Raw genomic sequence first — 20,788 nt, 5'->3', positions numbered from 1 at the left:
GGATGAGGTGAATCTAAGGAAACACTTCTTTATGGAAAGGGTGGTAGATGTGTGGAATGGCCTCATGGTTGAGGTGGTGGAGACAAGAACTTTATCTGAAATCAAGAAAGCGTTGGACAAGCACAGGGGATCTCTAAGAGAGAGGAAGGGATTGCAGAGCTTATTAATTGATATGGATGGGCAGAGTGGATAATCCATTGCTGGTTATTGGCATTGAAAATGAGTGATTAGCCCCTAAGTGAAAGCTATTTTGGGGGCGGAGGCGACACTTGGCTAGTTAAGTGCCGATATTCAGCACTTAACTGGTCAGGGTAACCACATAAATGGGACTGCATAAAACGCAATCCTATCTTTATGCGGAAAGCCATGGCCAGTTAAGTTCTGAACAATGACTTGACCAACCATGTGTTAGCCAGCGCCACATAAACTGGATATTTAATGTCAAAATCCAGACATGGTGTGGCATTGAATATTTGAGAATAACACCGCTGGTGGTCAGCGAAACACTCATGGCCACCAGCTGGTCTTTATCTACCATCATCATTTTATATCTTTCTATGTTTACAGGCCAGTTAGTCTGACCTCGGTGGTGAGTAAATTATTGGATTTGCTGCTCAAACAGAGGGCTGCAATTTCTGGAATCCAATGAATTGCAAGAGCTGAGGCAGCATGGTTTTTACTAGAGGTAGCCAGACAAACCTAATTGATTTCTTTGACTGTGTGTCCAGAGAGCTGGACAGTAGGAGGGTGCTAGATATAGTGTACTTAGATTTCAGCAAGGCTTTTGGCATTTTTTCCTCCAGAGCTGGATTTCATATAGAAGTACCTAAAGGAAATTGGGGGGGGGGGGGAGGGGAGTCTCCACCCCTGAAATAATTGATGAGTGTATATCAATGTGCGGGGAGTGAATGGTATAGCAGCTGGTGTCCCTAAGAACACTCACTCACTGAAGTTGCAGTTTAGCCACCTTATGGAAGTTGGCGCTAAACCTGCCATGTCAGAGGCTGAGTCAGAGAGGTGGGGCTCAGGCTGGGAGGCAGTTAAATGCTCTGGAGAGAAAGAGGCCCTGAAGTAAGAGGTCTACAGGAGCGAGGCCCTGATACCGAGGTATTCAGAGCAGAGATCTTCTGAAAGGAGGCTCCAAGTGAAGGAACCCTCCCTAAAGTGTTGGCTGGGCTGCAGTACCTGTGAGGAAGTCCCAGGGAAGTAAGGAGTGGCCCTAGCTCAGAGGTATGCATCCTGTAAATGTCCAGGAATTGCATGAGAAGGAACAGAATAATGCAAAGGTAAAAGAGTGCCTTTATTTATCTGTGAAGACCCAGGTCCTGAGTGTCCCAGTTGGAGCCAGGCCTGGATTTATGTATGAGTAATGAACTGTGCTGAAGAAGACACAACTGCTAGAAAGAGAAGGAAGTAAATGTTACTGTGATTGCTGCCCAGTGTTGAATTGTCCTGTAACCACCTGCAAATCACTCTATCTGTTGAATTGGTTACTGGTCTCCAGCCGAACAGAACAGTGATGAGTTGAGTCACTTTAAAGTGGAAATGAAGCTGAAGCTGGTAGCAATTCTTTGTCAACAAACATATGTCTCTATCACAACAGACTGTTCATCATCTCATGGGAAATTTTACATTGGGATACCTGTCCACTGGATTGATAGTCTTTAGGGAGGAAGTCTGCTTGTCTGGCCTTAAGACTGAAGGGTTCCCACACATTTGACGTTCTTGCATCAATTCTCAAAAATATTCAAACAGAATTTGCCATCAGATGAAAAATTGTTAGAACAACAGATAATGATTCCAACTTTGTTGCATTGGCTCCCAATCAAAGAACGGATCATCTTCAAAATCTGCACCTTAGTCCACAAAATCATGTACGGCGTAGTCCCAGGATACATGACAGACCTTATAGACTTACCAATAAGAAACAAAGTCAGATCGTCAAGATCCTACCTAAACCTACACTACCCAAATTGCAAAGGACTGAAATACAAAACAACTTACGCAGCTGGCTTCTCCTACATAAGCGCACAACTATGGAATGGACTCCCAAAAGCTGTGAAAACAATCCACGACCACTTGAACTTCAGGAAATCACTAAAAACCTACCTCTTCAAAAAGGCCTACCCCAACGACCCCACGTAACCCTCTTCACCTACCAACACAGCATGACTATGATCGAACAGGACATCACGCAATCTTCATCCATTCCGACCCTCCACTTATACTTCATACGATCACTATACAACTTTGTATTTGTTATCCACAGACTGGGCAAACGCCTTTGATGGTACTATATAAGCCACATTGAGCCTGCAAATAGGTTGGAAAATGTGGGGTAGAAATGCAACAAATAAATAAATAAAGCCCTCTTTGTAATTGGATAGCATGATGATGATAATGAAAATGAAGATGCAAGTGATGAATTAGACAGAAACATTCCGTAACCTAATACAATCAATGGTTCTAAGCCATGCAGACTATTGCAATGGAATCTATGCGGAATGTAAAGAACAACTCACAAAGAAACTCCAGACTGCCCAAAACACAGCAACCAGGCTGATATTCGGTAAATAACGATTCAAAAGTGCCAAACCCCTCCGAGAAAAACTGCACTGGCTACCTATCAAAGAACATATCACCTTCAAAATCTGCACCCTGGTCCACAGGATTGTCTACGGCGAAATCCCAGGATACATGACAGACCTCATAGATCTACCAACCAGAAACAGAACCGGATCATCACGAACATACCTAAACCTCCACTACCCAAATTGCAAAGGACTCAAATACAAAGCAACCTATGCATCCAGCTTCTCCTATATAAGTACACAATTATGGAACGCACTGCCAAAAGCTGTGAAAACAATCTACGACCATCTAAACTTCAAGAAATCTCTTAAAACCAACCTGTTCAAAAAGGCGTACCTTACCGACCCAACATAAAGGCCTGAACTCTGCAACACAGCAAAACCACAAATCGTATTGGACACTATAGGGGCTTATTTGTGTGTCTAAGTGCTTTGAAAATAAGCCCCCATATAACCTTCCCTATCTTCGACCCTAATGTGCCTGAAACATACCTATCTTATTTGACCACAACTTAACCCTATATTTGTTCATCTACCGGACTTGGCGAACGACTTTATGGTACTATATAAGCCACATTGAGCCTGCAAATTGGTGGGAAAATGTGGGATACAAATGTAACAGATAAATAAATAATGCAGATGATAATGACAATAATGATGATAAAGTACTCTTTGCTATATGGAAGTCAAGTGTTTCAGAGATTCCCTTGATCACTACCTTCAGACCCAGTCAGAAGACATCATATCAGTAATACTGCAACCTGACCTGATTTGAAGGAATTTTTGTTATCAGACTAAAATGACTGGGATTCACTTCTGATTGGCCTGTCAGGGATTGAACTGACATCTGAAGCAGCAGACGTCAGAAGCCAGATCTGTTTAAACTTACCTCTCCCTACAGCCTATGCTTTAGCGTTGATTCCTGTCAGCTGAGCCATTTTCCCTCTCTCAGTCTGTGCTAGTAGCACACTGTGTATTCGTTGGAGTTTGCTTACTCTTCTCATTGTTTGTAGTTTCTGTGTGTGCTGGTTGTTCCCAGCGTGTGCTTGATTGCTTCACTACACTGCACCTGTGTCTGTTCTCTGCTTGGCTGGTGTTGTGTTGTCTGTAGTAAGCTCGTACCTTCTTTGTTTGTTTAGTTCCCCTTTCCTCAGTATTAACCCTTTTTGTGCAGAGCTTGGTATTTGCCTTCTGTAAGTCATGCCTCTGTTGGCAGCCTCTGTCCCTTGTAATTGTTCCTGTTTTTTTGTTTGAGTTTCCTTTTCATCAGTGTTAACCCTTTATGTGCAGAGCTTGGTATTTGCCTCCTGTAAGTGCTGCTGCTGTTAGGCAGCTTCTCTGTCTGTTCTAATTGGTTCTGTTTGTTTGTTTAAGTTTCCCTTTCTCCAGCATTTACCCTTTATGTGCAGAGCTTGGTATTGGCTTCTGTAAGCCCTGCCTCTGCTAGGCAGCCTTTCTCTGGTGTCTGCCTTATCCCTTTCGGTACTCTTGTGTACCTGCTTCTTTCCTGTCTTTATTTGAGAGCAGCCTTTTCCTTCAGCCTGTTTTTCCCTGTTCAGCCATTCCTGTGGAGCTTCGCTCTTGTAGAGTTCGTGTCCCATTCTGTCCTCGGCTTTCCCTTTTTCCCTGTGGGCTTAGCCTCTGCTACCTGCGTTTCTGTGTAGCCTTTGTTTGCATTCTCTCCCTCTGGTCGTAGTCTGTACCTGCCAGCCTTTTGTCTGTTGCCCTTCCCTTGTGTCACTAGCTAGCGCTGTGTGCGTTGCATGAGCTCCAGTCCCTTTTGGGACCCCTTCTTGCTCTTCTTCCCTTCCCTAGTGTATGCCTCGGTTTCTGTTCAGCAGTGAGGTCCGTACGCTTGGACTGTGTACGAGTGGGTTCCAGTTCAGCCGTGAAGCCCGCCTGAGTGGTCTATCTCCCTTTTCTGTTGGTGCTAGCTGATTGTCTTGAGTGTGCAAGGCTTTGTGGCTGTGGTATTGCTTAGCGCCTATTTGGTCTACCCTAGGCCTTGGCCAAGATTCTTCCTAAGCCTCAGCCTAAGCACAAGGGCTCATGAACAGATTAACAACTGAACAATCCACTTTGTGCTAGTGCAGTTGTTGAACCTTTTTAGCTGTGCTGGATTATTGACTCACAAGAACGCTCACATACGTGACAGATTTTCAAAAATTTAGTTTTACTAAAAGCAAAGTGAATTGAATTGTAGAGCAATAAAGTTGTTGAGATAAATAATAGCTGCATTCATTATAGTTGCAGTACTTTTACTTTTACTCAAAAAGTATTATATTAAGCAATAACTTTTTTACTTTTACTTAAGTAAATTTTTAATGTGTTCTTCACTGTACTTTTCACTTTTACTTAAGTATTAAAATATACATTTATTTTTACTTTTACTTAAGTACTTTGACTTAGTATTTTGAACAACACGGCCACTTTGAGACCAACAGGAGCTCTGGCTCGCTGCTCAAGGGGCTAAAGGAGAATGAGAAAAGCACAGGGATTGCCAGTCTAATCCACAGCAGTCTCCAGAGGCACAGAGTGCTATAAAGGAGAAGGGATATATCATCAGAGAGATCTGATCCTAATCCCCAGAGGAGAAAGCCCAGAGTAAAACTGCTTCCAAAATACAGTCCTTACAGGGAAGGATTTGAAATCTGTGAGCTGTGGAGCTGGTGAGTACTAATAACTTTAAAGAGACAGGAGGCAAGAAAGACCCAACTCTTGGGTCTTCATCAACATGCATGTCCAAAGAGAAATGGAGCACTAGGAAACACAGAGTCAACAAGGGTGTAAAAGAGTGGATAGAAGTGTGATTTGAGCTCAAAAGTGGGAGTAAATAACAGGGCTTAATCCATACCCAAAAACTAAAGAATATCTGTGAAGGACTGACAACCAAGAGAGAGAAGCTACTGACAAACTTAAAGGAGAATAAAGGTACCGTATGGAGGAGTAAGGATTTCTTCAACTATCCAGTCTGGGATAGAGATATGGAAGATGTATTAATTTGAAGTAGGGAACACTGCTGAAAGGAGACCATGAGTTACCCATCCCTTTAAACTGTTTGATCCTACCTGCAACTATTTTACATTGTGTTTATGGAATATTTGCCTCTTGTTTTCCTATCCTTTTTTGTATATATTTGTACATTTTTGGAAAGCCCAATAAATAAGGATTGTATTGTAATTCAGAACAGCCTCCAGACAACGGGTCACCTTAGTTGTGGTTCTAAGCAATGGTTACGGTAGGGTGGGAATGGGGTATGACTTAGTAAATCTGGATCACGGTTTTTTTGAAAGTGTATTATTCTGTATTAGTTTTATATCTTTGCCTAAATTAGTTGTTTCTCGGTCTGACGAGTTGATCGTAAGATTAATTATAAAATTTTTAACTAAGGATATGAAGGGTGACTGGGAGGCGGGGAGTTTGGGTTGGAAATGCAACTTGTTGAAAATATTGAACAACACATGTTTCTGTGTGAATTAATGTATCTTTAATTGTATGTTCCATAAAAATTGCTTAAAAGTATAATTCAGAACAGCCTTTTTACTATATTTTACTGTGCCTTTACTGCACCTACCTATTACTATTAACATTAGGGGATTCTTTAATAGTCTAAATGTATAATATCTGTTTATTATGTATTGATATATTTCTAATGCACCATCCTAGTAATGACTAGTTGGATTTACGTAATACACACTGAACTCGTATGATAATTGCAGAATATAAGTCCCAGTATCAGTATTGGTCCCAAAGACTGCCAATAACTGGGGTCTAGTTGAGGACAAGTCCCTATAAGTGCATAGGACAGGTCCCTATAAGTGCATAGGGAGAGAAATGGCCAGCAAGAAAAAGGAGCTAGTTCTTTGGTGATAATGAGAGCTCATTTGGACCACTGTATATAATTCTGCATGCACAACTTCAAAAAAATTTAAACAGGATAAAGTCAGTCCAGAAGGTGGCTACTAATATGCTCAGTAGTCTTTATCATATAGAGTAGACTTAAAAATATAAAAAAGTATAATTTGGAAGAAAGGCAGGATAGGGGAGATAGAGACATTTAAATACCTCCATACATAGGACCTCTAAGGGAGTGATAGGGTGAGTAGATGCCATGGATGGACAGACTGGATAGGCCTTAAAGTCTTTATCTGCTGATATTTTCTATGTGTTTTGATGTGTGTGTGTGTGTGTGTGTTTTGATGTGTGTGTGTGTGTGTGTGTGTGTGTGTGTGTGTGTGTGTGTGTGTGCAAATAAGGGGGAGGGGAGGGAGCGTGGCACACTTTTTCACATATGTATTGTCTCTGACTAACCCCCCCCCCCCCCCCCCAGTCTCTTCTTAACATTCAGCCCCTTTTTCCCTTTTCCCTTGCAGTCATTCCCTCTTCCTGCCCTGGTCAAGCTTCATCTCATTTTGTTTGTGTCAGTGGGTTTTCTTCTGCTTTTGTGTCATAAAGGTTAAGAGCCCCATGGCACCAACATTTCTGCTGGACTCCAGCAACCCTGATCCCTGACTGAGGAATGGAGGAGTTAACCTAATGGTTAGTTCAACGGCCTGGGAATCAAGTTCAATTCCCACTGACGCTCCTTGTGATTCTGAGCAAGTCGCTTAACCCTCCATTACCCCAGGTACAAAATAACTACCTGTATATAATATGTAAACCACAGAAAGGTGGTATATCAAGTCCCATCCCCTTTCCCTTTTTCTGCATACATAGATGGACAGATAGACAGATACATAGATGGACAGATAGACAGATACACTAAAAAATGTAGGCAGATAAAGACCATATGGCCTATCCAGTCTGTCCATCCATGACATCTACTCTCCCTATCACTCCCTTAGAGACCCTATGTACTTGTCCGAAGCTCTCTTGAATTCAGATACTGTTTTTGACTCCATCACTTCTACCGGGAGGCTGTTCCACAAATTCACCATCCTTTCCGTGAAGAAATATTTTCTCTTGTTACTTCTGAGTCTATCCCCTTTCACCTTCATCCTATGCCCCATCGTTCCAGAGCTTCCTTTCGACTGAAAGAGACTCGCCTCCTATGCATTTATGCTGCATAGGTATTTAAATGTCTGTATCATATCTTCCCTCTCCTGCCTTTCTTCCAAAGAATACATATTGAGATCTTTAAGTCTGTCCCCATACACTGTATGATGAAGATCACTGACCATTTTAGTAGCTGCCCTCTGGACCGACTCCATCTTGTTTACATCTATTAGAAGGTGGGGTCTCCAGACCATCCCTAGAAGGTTCTACCCCTCTAGCATAGTGTTGCACAAACATTTTTTGGCCATGACCCCGCTGAGATGCATCATAAAGACACATCTGTGTAGTGCCCGCCTAGGTTGCAACTTCAAATGCGGTGTGCGTGATCTTGACTCACAGTTTGGGAAGCGCAGCTCTAGCAAAACCCACCAAGAATGATGGTAATGGACATAAGCTTTTTTTTTTTTCATTTGTGAGAAGTCTTTATTGAACTTTCAATCTTTACAACAGAGTGTTTTAACAAACAATCTTCGCTTTTTACATAAAAACCATGAACATTTTATATACCCAGTGTTACGTGCACTTCAACCCCATTGTATCAGCCCTGTACCATCGTAGACTTCAACAGCTTTATAACATTTTATCTATTATTCCCCCCCACCTCCATCCCCACTTCCCAGGTCCCTCCCTTCCCCCCCCCCCCCCCCCCCCCCCCCCAATTCTTACCCTGGTCCTCCACACTCATTAACTGCATTCTCTCTCTAATTCTAATTAACTGCATTTACAAAGAACTGCCATATAGAATGCCATTGACCTGTCCGATGTTTTCGTATTGCTATGAGTCTTTCCATCTCACACACATATCTTAATTTGTTTTGCCATCTTGTAATTGAGGGGACTGTTTTTTGCTTCCAGTGGACATAAGCTTTTGAGCTCACATGGGTCTGTTCTGCAACTTAGTTACATCTTGTCAGGTTGCTGCCAGAACTTTGCTCTCAGATAACAAATTTCCTCACTCATGATCTCTAGAAAGATGGTGGGAATTTAAGGACCAGCAATTCTGCTTATTTAAGTCCAAAGAAGAAAATGTTTTTCAGGCTGCAAATGATCAGATGCAAATACTTCCCTTCAATGAACTTTTGTTTGGCATGAGAATGTTGAACAGAGCATCTTATTCTCCCTGGATTACAGTCCAGGGAAATATTTTTTTCTTTTCTTTTTTTTTTTTTTTTTTAAGTATCTCGATTTTTTTTGCTTAATAAAAGGCAGTTGGACGAGAGAACAGTTAAACAGTTACATTGAGCTATGCATTTGCATTTATTCATTCTCAAAATATTGTTCAGCCTTCATACAGTCCGAGTTTCTTCATCACTTGCCCTCAATGGCCTGCTGTAGGTGGAACTTCCCACAGAAAATTAGGTCCAAAAGAGCATACTGTGAGAGGAAAGGAGCTGGAAAATCAGAACCACACAGGTCTGGAATAAACAGACCTGAATATCCTTTTTATTTTGTTGAGATTTGTATAAAATGTAAAGTAAAATACTAATTATCAGGGCTGCAGAGAGACTGAGCCAGGCCCTGAGCAAGGCCACCACTGCTGGGCCTCCCCAGGACCACCACATAGCCAGACCACAAAAATTGGGGGGGGGGGGGGGGGGCTGGAGCCAAAAAAAGAAGGGGGCAAATGTGTGTATTCAAAGCTACTTTCAAGTTATACCTGCTATTGTGTGATCACCTAGATGTGTACCTTTTCCCCCATGCAGAGGATAATATTATAAACTTACAAAATGAGATCATACCTAAAAGTATGCCCAATGTACTTGTCCAGTAGGCATGCTCAGTGAAGGAGTTAGGACAGAGCAAGAGTGGTGTCACGATTTACACACAGCTTACAAAATACATCATCTAATCTAATCTCAGATTTCTAGCTCCCAAAAAGATCCAAAACGGTTTACATAATATAAAGTACAGATCACATAATACATATCTTAATTTACAGGAAGGGAAGTCACAATCAACAACTGCTGTCTGACAAATACCTTCTGAAATAAATAGGTCTTCAAAGTCTTCTGGAAAGTTCTATAGAAAGAAATTTGTTTCAAAGCAGGAGGAAAGATTATTCCACACTAGCACAGATTGATATAGAAAAGAGGTTTCTAAAGTCTTATATAACAAGCACCCTTGAATGATGGAAAACGTAGTGTTTGATGATCGCAAATATGGTCTCCTTAAGATCCATATTAAAATGGGTCAAAAGAACAGGAGCCTGACCCTGACCCTGTAAGATCTTGAAAATAATACAAGAAGATTAAATTCTATCCATGGCTGTCTCAACCTACGGATCAGGTGAGGCCCTGGCTCAGGGTGCCGGTGATAAAGGGCACCAAAATCCCAGACTTCTAGAGGGATAGGTGCCAGACTGGGATTTTGGCACCATTTATCATCAGTGCCCTGAGCCAGTGCCTCACCTAGTCCAGCAGGAGGGGTAGACTTGAGAGACAAATCACTTTGATGTTGTATCACAGGTTGGGGGAGGGGGGAGGAGGAGAGAAGTACCAGATTGCAGGGTGGGAGGAGGGGGAGGCACCAATGCAAAGGTTGGCTCAGGGCACCACAGGCCCTTGCGCAGGCCCAGACTCTTATGTGATCACAAATCAGAAACCAATGAAGATCTTTCAAACGAGGTATGGAAGTGGAGGTATGCAGTGGAGGCAGTCAGGGGCTACCCAAGACAGTCTGCTGCCTGAGGTGAGGGGATGGTCTGCGTCTCTGCTCCACAACCCGGCTCTGCTCTGCCTACCCAACATCTCCTCCCTCCCTTCATTCCCCAAATTTGTTTTCTTTTCTGGCTTTCCAAAAGTGATCAAAGATTAAGCAGGCTGCAGTATTCTGTAATAACTGATTTTTTTTCTGTAACTTTATGGAAACTCCAAGATACAGCGAGTTACAATAATCCAGTTGGGATAGGATTAAACCCTGGACCATCACTGCAAAGTATTCTTCCAAAAAATAAGACTGATCAGTACTTTACATACTAACATTAGATGTAAATGTCAGCACCCACAATGTAGGTACTATTTCTGCAGGATCTATGGGAATATTTATTAAGACATGTAATTGCCTATGGGACTCATTTCCGAAAACGAAAAACACCTAAAAAGAGGGATAAGCAGCATTTGGACGTTTTTCTCACCAAAACATCCAAATTGGTATTTTTGAAACCCATTTTCCATACGTTTTTCTATGGGGTTTGTCTGCAGTGCATCCAAACCTCAAGGGTCATATCATGGGCATATTAAGGGCAGGATTTGGGTGTTCCTAAGACCTGGACGTTTTTCTGCCATAATGGAACAAAACGAAAACATCCAGGACAAAAACTAAGACGTTTTAAGCTAGACCTGTTTTAATAATGACATGGAGGGCATAATCGAACAGTGCCAGCCAAATAGATGGAGTGGCCTAGTGGTTAGCATGGTGGACTTTGGTCCTGTGGAACTGGGTTTGATTCCCACTGCAGGCACAGGCAGCTCCTTGTGACTCTGGGCAAGTCACTTAACCCTCCATTGCCCCAAGTACAAATAAGTACCTGTAAGTAATATGTAAGCTGCATTGAACCTGCTATGGGTGGGAAAGCACAGGGTACAAATGTAACACAAAAAAAATTTTGCGGTGCCGCAGAGAGCTGTCCGGAACTGTATTATCGAAAAAGATGGCCGGCCATCTTTTGTTTCGATAATACGGTTGGGGCCAGCCAAATGCCATAGATTGCCGGGTTTGAGATGGCCGACTTTGTTTTTCAGCGATAATGGAAACTGGAACCAGCCATCTCAAACCCGGCCAAATCCAAGGCATTTGGCCGTGGGAGGGGCCAGCATTCGTAGTGCACTGGTACTTCTGGATATTTAGATCTTGCTGATCAGTTATGTTATGACTTACTTGCTCTGGAGTGCTGTATTTTGTGATACTGTTTTGAGAACTGTTCAATAAAGACCATACAAATTAAAAAAGTCCCTGCTGTGCATTTTCCCTTGATGGCTGTTGTTCTCCCTGTTCCCTTAATGGCTGTTGGGGGAAATCAAAACTGTTTTTGCTCATAGCTTTTTTAGTAGTAACAGTAAGATTTGAACCAACCATCTCTGCATTACAAGCCCAGTGATGTAACCACTTGGCCACAGCTCCACTTGGGTGGCCCACCCTTTTGATTATGCCCCTCCAAGTCTCTCACAGCCACTCACAGACTACTCCTTTAGATTGTAAGCTCTCTGAGCAGGGCCTGTCCTTTTATGTTAAATTGTACAGCGCTGCGTAACCCTAGTAGCGCTTTAGAAATGTTAAGTAGTAGTAAACGCGCTGTGATTGGCTGAGAGAGACCTGAAGGGGTATAATCAAAAGGGAGGGACATCCAACTAAGTAGAGCTGTGGCCAAGTGGTTACATCACTGGTCTTGTAATGCAGAGGTGGTTGGTTCAAATCTCACTGTTACTAGTAAAAAAACTATGAGCAAAAACAGGGGAGAGAACGATGGCCATCAAGGGAAAATGCACAGCAGGGACTTTTTTAATTTGTATGAAGTCTTTATTGAACATTTCTCAAAACAGTATCACACAATACAGCACTCCAGAACAAGTCAGTCATAACATAACTGATCAGCAAGATCCTTTTTTTTTTATGAGCTGGCCGACTGGCTTCCCCTCCTAGGGAAGGAAATTCGCGTGCAAATCAGCAGCTTATTCGCATGCGATTTCCTTCATGCATGCCCTTCTCTTACCAATTCACTAAGGGATCGGTAAGGGAAGGACTGTTCGGTAAGGGAAGGACTCCGTGCAGTTTAGTGCACCTGGCTTTAAATCTGCTCCAGGGACCTGCATACTGCTGTCATGGAGCTGGCTGGCATAGAGGCTGGCAAAAAAATGTTTTAAAGTTTTTTTTTTTTGGGTGGGAGGAGGTTGGTGACCACTGGGGGAGTATGGGGAGGTCATCCCCGATTCCTTCCGGTGGTCATCTGGTCAGTTTGGGCACCTTTTTTAGACTTGGTCATGAAAATAAATACACGAAGTAAAACCAGCCAAATGCTCTCATCGCCGGTTTTCTTTTTTCCATTATCAGCTGAAGCCGGCCATCTCGTAAGCACGCCCACATCCCGCCTTCGCTACCCTGCCGACACGCCCCCTTGAAGTTTGGCCACCTCCGCGACGGAATGCCGGCTACTGTGTCCAAAAATCGGCTTTCAATTATACCGATTTGGCCAGTTTTAGGAGATGGCCGGCCATCTCCCGATTTGTGTCGGAAGATCGCCGGCGATCTCTTTCAAAAATAAGCCTGTAAGCCACCAAAAAGTGCCCTAAATGACCACTGGAGGAATAAAGGAATGACCCCTTACTTCCCTAGTGGTCACTGACCCCCTCCCACCCCCCCCCAAAGATGTGAAAGAAACAGTACATACCAGCATCCATGACAGACTCAGATGTTATGGCCAGTCCTTGGAGTAACCTAGTGGTTAGTGCAGTGCACTGTGGAGAATGAGGACCCAGGCCCATAATCCAGTCTGTTATACTTGTGATGGAAAGTGTGAGTCCTCCAAAACCCACCAAAAATCTACTGTACCCACATATAGGTGACACCTGCAGCCATAAGGGCTATTGTAATGGTGTCAGTTGAGTACAATAGGTTTGTGGTAGGTTTTGGAGGGCTCACTATACTACTACTACTAATCATTTCTTACTATACAATATAGGAAGCAGTGGTGAGATGTATACCTGGGAGCTTTTAGGTGAAGTCTACTGCAGTGCCCCCCAGGGTTCCCCACTGCTCTGCTGGGATGTTTGTGTGGCCAGTCTACTAAGCATGTTGGCTCCTCCTACATCCCAATGGCTTGATTTTGTGTGTGTTTTCACTTGTCCATTTTTTTATTTTCAAAAATGGACCAAAAAGATAAACGCACAGAGCACAAAAACATCTAGCAAGTGGCCATTTTCAAACAAAAAAAGATAGATGTTTTACTGTTTTGAAAATGGTTATATTTGCTATTCCAAAGTCGGACTTAGACATCATATCGAAAATGCCCCTCCACATGTTTTTATAAAACGGGCACCTTCCTGATCTATTATCTTAGGTGCCCTGTTAAAGTATATTAATACTTAGATATATAAGTTTTATACAGCTAATTGGTGCCATCCTCAGAATGCCCACAAGTCCCAGCCCCTCTCTGGACAGATAACTCTGGCAGTATAACAATTTATACGTTCAAAGTTAACCATTCCAGTTTTGTTGATTTATTTTTAAAGCAATTTTGCAGTATTGGCAAGTGTCAATTGCATGTTTGGTTTTGAATTTTGACCTCTTTTTAAGTGGGATTGGTAATAATGAAAAATACAGAACCCCTTTTAAATGAAAACCCTGAGCAAAAAGAACACTAAAAGAAGCTAAACCTGTGCATTGAAAAGAGAAAGAGAAACAAACAAGTTAAAGCAGCTCCATAACCTCTCAAATCAAAAGAGCATATCAGCCTAGAGCGGAACATAAGTGCCGGCTGGGTCAGGCCAGTGGTCCATGAAGCCCAGCATCCTGTCTGATAGCAGCAGCCAATTACAACTGAGGACTTTAAACCAGGAGCCTGACAGTGTCTGAGTGCTTTCCGGCTGCTAACTTTTTTATCGAATAACAAGGACTGCCTAGCTCTAACCTTATAAACTGAAAATGGTCACACTTGATAGTGCGCCAAAAAGCCCCAAGCCAACCAACAGATGCAATGAATCTGCTCTTGGAAATTCCATCGTTTTAATGATTAAATCAACCTGGGCTTAATTTACTAGACACTTCTTCCGTTCCGTGTCTGTGGGAAAAGAACTTAATAAATCTGAACCCTTGTCTTTTACATTCAGTACTGCACAGCGACAATAGAATACAAAGCTAAGAGTGAGTTCTCATTACTTTGTCGGTAACGAGGAATACATTTAAGCCTTAAAGTAAGCAGATGAACAAACAAGAGACCTACGAGACTCCTTTTTCATTCTTTATGTGACTTATAAGACAGGTAGTAGTAGACACTTCCTGTACTGTGTACCATGCGGCTGGTTACTGGAAGACTGAAAATAATCATAGTGAAGTACTCAGACACGCGGTCATGATTCAATTCCTGTAGGACTGGAGCTATGAGGATCAGGATATTAAACAATACAAGCAAAGTGCCCTGCGGGTCCCCTTCCCTTAGTCAACACTCTTAACATATGGTCTTCCACCTGATGCAGCACAACAGGGTACTGTCCTGCTCCACCTGTACTTACCATAGTGCCTGTGTACAGTACAGTCGCTCTCTGCTTTCCTTGATGAAGAGCCCAGATTGGGAGCTCAGTTTGAGACTCAAGCCTTGAGTTCACCTGTAGGTAAACTGGGATTTGCTCACACAGTTACCCTCTTCTCTTAGTTTTTCGCCGAGTCTAGAAGAGCTCTTTTACTTTCTGTTTTTGCCGTTGCTTGCCTTCTGCTTCTGCTCAGAGCTGCACTGTTTATTTGAGACGAGCCGCTGGCAGAGGTCAAATGAAAGGGAGGAGCCAAAAAGTGACTGACTGGTTAGAAACTGGTTGAATGGGAGGCAGCAAAGAGGAAGGGCAGACTCACACGATGCCACAGCTGGATTCATTCTGGACTGGGTTCCAACTTCCAGGTCTGTTGGACGTTTTCATAAACAGTATTATGGAAGGGCTATTGGGAAAAGTTTTACTTTTTTGCAGATGATACTAAAATCTACAAAGCATGGGGAAATATAATAGTCTCTAGAGCAGCCATCTCTCTCCTCTTCAATCTGTTCAAAACTCTGCCGCACGACTAATATTTCGCCAAAGTCGTTATGCCCATATCAGCCCTCTCCTGAAATCGCTTCACTGGCTCCCTATCCGTTTCCGTACACAATTCAAGCTCCTCTTATTGACCTATAAGTGCATTCACTCTGCAGCCCCTCACTACCTCTCCACCCTCATCTCTCCCTACACTCCTTCCCTAGAACTCCGTTCGCTAGGCAAATCTCTCCTAGTTGCACCCTTCTCCTCCATTGCTAACTCCATACTCCGCTCTTTCTATCTCGCCGCACCTTATGCCTGGAATAGGCTTCCTGAGCCATTACGTCTAGCTCCATCCCTGGCTGCCTTCAAATCCGGGCTAAAGGCCTACCTGTTTGATGCTGCTGTCGACTCCTGACTTGTCACTTTTATCTTATCCTTGTTGTGTCCTTCTGTCTGTCCTTCCCTTATCCTTATTGATCCTGTCTGTTTGTCCTGATTTAGATTGTAAACTCTTTTGAGCAGGGACTGTCTTTCTTCATGTTCAATTGTAAAGCGCTGCGTACGACTGGTAGCGCTATAGAAGTGATTTATAGTAGCAGTAGTAGTATGTTCGCTATTTTTCAGGGGGGGGGGAACTACTTCAGTATATGAGAGCCAGGGTTTCAAAGGTAAAGGTACTATTGGCTGGTAGAGGGAGAGCCCCTCTCCTCCGATAGTCAGCCTGGGTGCTCCACTGGTATTATTAAGACAAAGTTTGTGCCTCATGGTTTCTTTTGCTTGCCCCCACTGTCCCCCATCCTCCCCCTCCCAACACCCTCCCCAATCCCTAGCTAGTCTCAACCCCCATTTGCTTGTACCACCACTCAGCCTCCATCATCCTATCTCCACCTTCCTCTTTAAGCGGTTGGTTCCCTCACCAGTTTATTAATTTGCCCTCACTTTCTCCTGAGACTTGCTGCCAGTAGTGCCTCTGGAAAAGCAGTTTTGTTTTCCTATCAACATTTTTGTAGTTCTTTTCCCCATTTCTAGTTTATTTTTGTAAACTACCTTGACGTTGTTTTGAAAGGCGGTATATTAAAACTAATAAACCATATGGGCAGGGGGCTCAAACTTGCTGAGGGCTGCATGGTAGAGGAAGAAAGCTGCTTTTCGAGAGGCAGTACTTGCAGCAGGCCTCCAAAAAAAGTACATTCATTGAGTGATTACAGTCAGGGAGATGCACTTAGGATCAGTGGAAGCTGCCAAGGGCTCCCAGGCCTTACAATGAACAGACCTGGGGCCCGATGCTCAAAGCAAACCAGGCTTGCAATTTTTCATTTAGACTGGTTTTAGCCAGTCTAAAGTAAATATTTTTTTGTGTGCAATACACAGAGGCTTTTGGCCACTGCTTTACTGTGCACATAAGCAGTGACCAAAAGTCCCATGCTAATAAGTTCAGAAGTATTAAAATTAGATCATTAGTGATTAAGGGCTCACAGGAAACCCCTGCCCTAACAATTACCAGGGCCGCTGAGAGACTGGGCCAGGCCTCTGCCCCGCTGCTGCTCCCCCTCCACCTGCCCACCCCCCTCCATCCACCACCGGGCCAGGCCCCCCTGAATTCAAATCATAGCGCCTCACCTCGACCTTGCTCCGTGTGACAGAAGCACAGCAGCGGCAGTCTGCAGATCGCCTCCCTTTGGGCCTTCCCTTCCTGTGTTCCGCCCTCATCTGATGTAACTTGCGCGAGGGCGGGACACAGGGAGGGAAGGCCCGAAGGGAGGCGATCTGCAGACTGCCGCTGCTGCACTTCTTTCACACGGAGCGAGGTCGAGGTGAGGCGCTATGATTTGAATTCAGGGGGGCCCGGCCCGGTGGTGGACGGAGGGGGTGGGTGGAGCAGACTGCGGTGCCGGGCCCCTCTTGGAGGCTCAGCCTGGGGAATTTTGTCCCCCCTGCCCCCCCTCTCGGCAGCCCTGACAATTACTACAGATTTTGAGCTGTCAATAGTGTCTACTGCTAACTTTCCTGTCAGTGCCCGAGTGCTGATTGGCACAGTAATCCTAAAACAAAACAGGCTGAATTATTTTCCTCTTTCCTACTTATTCTTTGACTAATCTGCCATGCTTTGCTCTTTAAAAAAAAGTTATTGCTTTGCTAGAGAGGGAGACTGACTGGAAATCCCTTAGGTAAAGGATAGGAGATTTGAAGTTTGATGGTAGCATGTCATAAATAAGTAAAATGTGTGCTCCCTGTTTTGTTTTAGGATTACTGTGATACTGCCTCTACTTTCCCTCCTCATCACACAGTGCCTGCAGCTACTTATCAAACAGCGCACAATATTCTGTGTGATGTCCTGGATTCTGTGCAACTGGGCGTTTGGTAGTTTCATATATTTGTCCCAAAACAGTACTCAGGGTCTGTAAGAAAGGAGAAAAATAAATAAGCAAGCAAGAGCAGGAGAGTGCAGTAAATTAAAAAATGTGGTCTCACCTTTTTCCTGCTGCCTATTCCTCTCCTTCCACCCCTAAGCATCATTCTAACATCTCCTGTCAGCTTATTTCTGTGACCACCTTAATTAAGATCACCAAGTATAATTTCCAAATCACACTCTTGTTTTGTGCACCCCCTACTGTTCCCTTGTGCCTTTGCAACCCAGATGCATGACCTGCTTTTATATATTATGAAATTTTTGTGGTACTTAGGCCTCTCCCAGTACATCCCAGGGTGCATCAGCACGTCAGACTAGAACGAAGCCTTGTGCGGGATTGGGAAGAAGAGGACCTCGGCTCGGCTGGTGGGGGTTGGGGTCCCCCGCCAGCAAAGGTAGGCGACGGCGGGTTGGCGGCAGGAGGGGGGGGTCAAGAGGGTCATCAGCAGGAGGGGTGAAAGTTGGTTGTGGGGGGGGGTTCAGCAATGGTGAGGGGGGACCGGCGGCAGCGGGGGGGATAAAATGTGCCCCTCACCTCGGGCTCTGGACCCCCCTCCCGCCAAACTCTGGCTAAGCCCCTGGTGTGGGGGTGCCCAGGGGCTATTGTTGCAAGTGCCCCCTGTGTATGGAGAGTGGGGAGCTGCTGAGGGTAGGGATTTTCCCCAGACTGTTTTTCACAAATAAGAGCAATGTACTCATCACATGCCTCTTCCATGCCATGCATTTGGGTGCCTCGCTGACTTCTTTCTATAGCTCATGTGGCAGCTCTCCCTGCACCAGCTGCTTGGGCTGGTTGCAATTATCTATCAGAGTTACTCTCATTTAACTTGCTCTAAATAATCTGACCCAGTAAATTCATCTTGGTCAAACTTGTTGGATTATTTGTAGTAAATAATTAGCAGATTTTAGTACACACAGCTTCAGCTTTAGAAATGTTAATTTCTTTCTTCATCTCTCTCTCATTCACCCCTGAATAATTCACTGCTGAGTCACTTTAAAGTTGAAGTAACAAAACATCTGTTTACTCAGAGTTTGTAGTTAGATTATAATCAGACAGGCTTATATATACATATTACTATACATTTGTATTATCAGCTCCTTCCATGTGCTTAGATGGTAATGGATGCTCACACCACCATAGATCCTCTCAGGTTAGGAGAGATCATGAGCTCCATGTGCTCCATGTGCTGCATCTGCAGTGTCTGACCCCCACAGGAAGTTGCATAGCTATGTGACCTCTCTAAGTAATTCACATCAGAGGTCACAGAGTAATCACAGAGAAATAATAGGTGACAGGCAATGCATGTAAAATACAATTACATTCCAACAAACCCCTTCTCATGCATAACTGTCATGCAATTATTTATTCATACAAAGTCCAAGCTTTATACGCAGATTCACAAAACGTTCTCTGGGTAACGGTTTGGTCATGATGTCAGCTGTCATCTCACTGGTGTGACAATAGTGTAGACTTATGACCCCTTCTTTCGCCAACTCTCGCACGTTGTGGTATTTCGTTGCGATGTGCTTGGTGCGTGACTGAACCTTGTCATTCTGTGACAGTCGGATGCAGCTCTGATTATCTTCCATTATCTGGATTGGTCTCTTTTCAGCTATTCCGAAATCCAGCAAAAGTTTTTCAATCCACATCAGTTCTCTGCACGCTTCCGATACGGCCACGTATTCAGCTTCTGTAGAAGACAAACTCACAATACTTTGTTTATGACTGGCCCATGAAATTTGTACATTTCCATACATAAACACATATCCACTTGTGGATTTATAATCATAATGATCCCCTGCCCAATCTGAATCACAGTAACATATTAGTTTTGGATTACTATTGGCTGAAATCTTTAATTTACAATCAATGGTACCCTTTAAATACCTTACCATCCTTTTAACTGCAGTCCAATCTGATTTGGTAGGTGAGCTGACCCTTCTGCTCAAAATTCCTACTGCATTTGCTATATCAGCCCTGTATGTGGTAGCTAGATATAAAAGCTTACCTATGGCTGATCTATATTGGATGTTATCTGGTAAAGGTTCTCTTACTGTTTCATCCTTCAGAAAATCAGTGATCATGGGAGTGCTTACAACTTGGGCATCTTGCATACCTAAACTTTCAATAAGCTCATTTATTTTCTGCTTCTGGCTTAGAAGATAAGAACCATCATTTTGTTTCTCAATTTCTATACCAAGATAGTATGACACATTACCAAGTTCTTTTATCTCAACATTCTGGTTTAAACACTTTACAATGTCCTTGTACTCTTGCTCACTTTCGCTTGCAATGAGCAGATCATCAACAAAAGCAAAAATGTATGCATATTGTCCATTTGTGCACCTAGTGTACAAGCATTTATCTGCTTCACCTTGCTTAAATCCTAAATTTGTCAATATTTCATGCAATTTATCATTCCAACATTTTGCACTTTGCTTTAATCCATAAAGACCTTTGTTTAATTTACACACTAGCTGTCTTTGTTTTGTATTTATGAAACCTGTTGGCTGTTCCATGTACAAGTCTTCAGTTATATCTCCGTGAAGAAACGCTGTTTTCACATCAATGTGGTTGACTTGCATGCCTTTTGAGACTGCAATGCTCAGAAGTGTTCTGATTGTCGTGTGTTTCACTACAGGTGCAAACACTTCATCAAAATCTTCTCCATATTTTTGAAGATATCCCTTTGCCACTAATCTGGCTTTATACCTTTCCACTTTTCCTTGTGCATTCCTTTTTAACTTGAATACCCATTTGCATCCTATAGCTTTCTTGCCAGGAGGTAATTTTGTAAGAATCCAAGTATTATTTTTATCCAATGCATCAATTTCTTCCTGTGCAGCTTTATGCCATTCAGCAGCTTCTTCTGCTGGCATTTTCTCAATCTCATCCCATGTTAAGGGCTCTTGAGCTTCTGCTGACTTTGTTAAGTAAGACAGTCTTGGGGGTGGAACACCTTTGTTTTCCCTGGATGAGCGTCTGACAACAGGTTGGTCTGACCTTTCTGCAT

General features: G+C 43.3%; 1 protein-coding gene across 1 annotated transcript in view; it reads right to left on the bottom strand.

Moving 5' to 3' along the window:
• The window catches only part of VAMP5 (vesicle associated membrane protein 5), a 69,378-nt gene extending 54,269 nt beyond the window's left edge, over positions 1-15,109 (bottom strand). The window contains exon 1 of the mRNA XM_030201683.1: positions 14,870-15,109. Within this exon, the coding sequence (XP_030057543.1) occupies positions 14,870-14,872 (3 nt within the window). The 5' untranslated portion in view covers positions 14,873-15,109. The remainder of the gene's footprint in view (positions 1-14,869) is intronic.
• Between the last annotated feature and the right edge of the window lie 5,679 nt (positions 15,110-20,788).

Source organism: Microcaecilia unicolor, chromosome 4 (genome assembly GCF_901765095.1).
Source record: "Microcaecilia unicolor chromosome 4, aMicUni1.1, whole genome shotgun sequence".
Taxonomy (NCBI): Eukaryota; Metazoa; Chordata; class Amphibia; order Gymnophiona; family Siphonopidae; genus Microcaecilia; species Microcaecilia unicolor.
Note: the sequence above shows the minus strand (reverse complement) of the source record. Positions and strands in the feature narration are given on the sequence as shown.